Genomic DNA, 1,148 nt, shown 5'->3' with positions numbered 1-1,148 from the left:
CAACACCGCCACGGCATCCCAACACCGCCACAGCATGAGGATGCTGCGGCCGGGGAAGGGCACACAACGCCCCTTTATTGGGGAAGTCCTGCCCGTCGGGGGTCCCCACGCCGCTCCCTTCGCACAGTTCCAGGGCTCGCAGCCCTCCCAGGATGGCTGGGGGCAGCCTGGGATTTTTTTGGGACAGTCCTCGAAGCTAGTTCCCATCATCCAGCCGGCCACGCTCTCACTGGGCCTTCTTGGAGATGGCTGCAAGCCTCCTGCCCGACAGTGGGGTGTGCGGCGCCGGTGGGGGGGCCGTGCCGTACCAAAGCTGGAGGAGGACAAGTCCGTGGCAGATGTGGAGGGAGAGGGAGCTGCAGACTGTGGAGGGGTAGGTGTTCCAGCAGAGCTCGATCACGCCCAGCAGCAGCACCCTGCAGGGGGGAAAAGCTGGGGGTCAGCACGGCAGGGGGACACAGCAGCCCCCCTCGCTCCCAGACCCCCCCCCCAGATGGGTGGTCCCCCTCCTTGGCAGCATGTACTTGGGCATGTGGGCGAGCTTGGCAGTTGGGGTGCACCAGAGCAAGTAGGGCAGCGTGTGGAAATACCAGACGTAGAACTGGTAGTGGAGGGAGCGGCTGCAGCAGACGCCCAGGAAGTTGGAGGAGAAGAGGACGAAGACGATCTGTGCGCTGGTGTTAAGGGGACAACCACCGGAGGCTGGAGGTGCGATCCCACAGCAGCACCCAGCCGTACGGCACAGCTCCTTCTCCCAGGACAGGCTGGACCTGACAGAGCAGCAGTGAAAGCCAAGCCCAAGGTGCCCTGCCCTGCCCTGCTTCCTCCCCACCGCCTCACTGCCCCCCTGCCAAAGGATATTGTTGACGGTCAAGGGAGGGGACGGGGGTTTCCTTTCGGCAGGATCCTTCAGCAGAGCCAGCATGCTCTCTTTGGGCCTGAGGGGAAAGCACAAACATCGATCTCAGCTGCTGAAAGTCTCTCCCACCCTGACCTTCCCCTGTGAGCCACGATGCCTGGGCAGCACGCTCCCCCAAAGAGAACAGTAACTCCCCCCCTGGCTCCTGCCTGCAACCCCAGAATTGCAGCACTGTGGAGGCAGGGGGGGCGCAGACCCACATCCTGTATCATGGAGGCTGATGGGGATC

General features: G+C 63.7%; 1 protein-coding gene across 1 annotated transcript in view; it reads right to left on the bottom strand.

Annotated features, from left to right (window-relative positions):
* Window positions 1-226: 226 nt before the first annotated feature.
* The window catches only part of ALG3 (ALG3, alpha-1,3- mannosyltransferase), a gene marked incomplete at its 5' end in the record, with an annotated part of 2,222 nt that continues 1,300 nt past the window's right edge, over window positions 227-1,148 (bottom strand). Inside the window, 3 exons of the mRNA XM_010077465.1 lie at window positions 227-416; window positions 525-669; window positions 862-938. Of these exons, the coding sequence (XP_010075767.1) occupies window positions 227-416; window positions 525-669; window positions 862-938 (412 nt within the window). The remainder of the gene's footprint in view (window positions 417-524; window positions 670-861; window positions 939-1,148) is intronic.

This window comes from Pterocles gutturalis, unplaced genomic scaffold (assembly GCF_000699245.1).
Source record: "Pterocles gutturalis isolate BGI_N339 unplaced genomic scaffold, ASM69924v1 scaffold1481, whole genome shotgun sequence".
Classification (NCBI taxonomy): Eukaryota; Metazoa; Chordata; class Aves; order Pterocliformes; family Pteroclidae; genus Pterocles; species Pterocles gutturalis.
The sequence above is the reverse complement of the archived record's forward strand: the minus strand, read 5'-3'. Positions and strand labels throughout refer to the sequence as shown.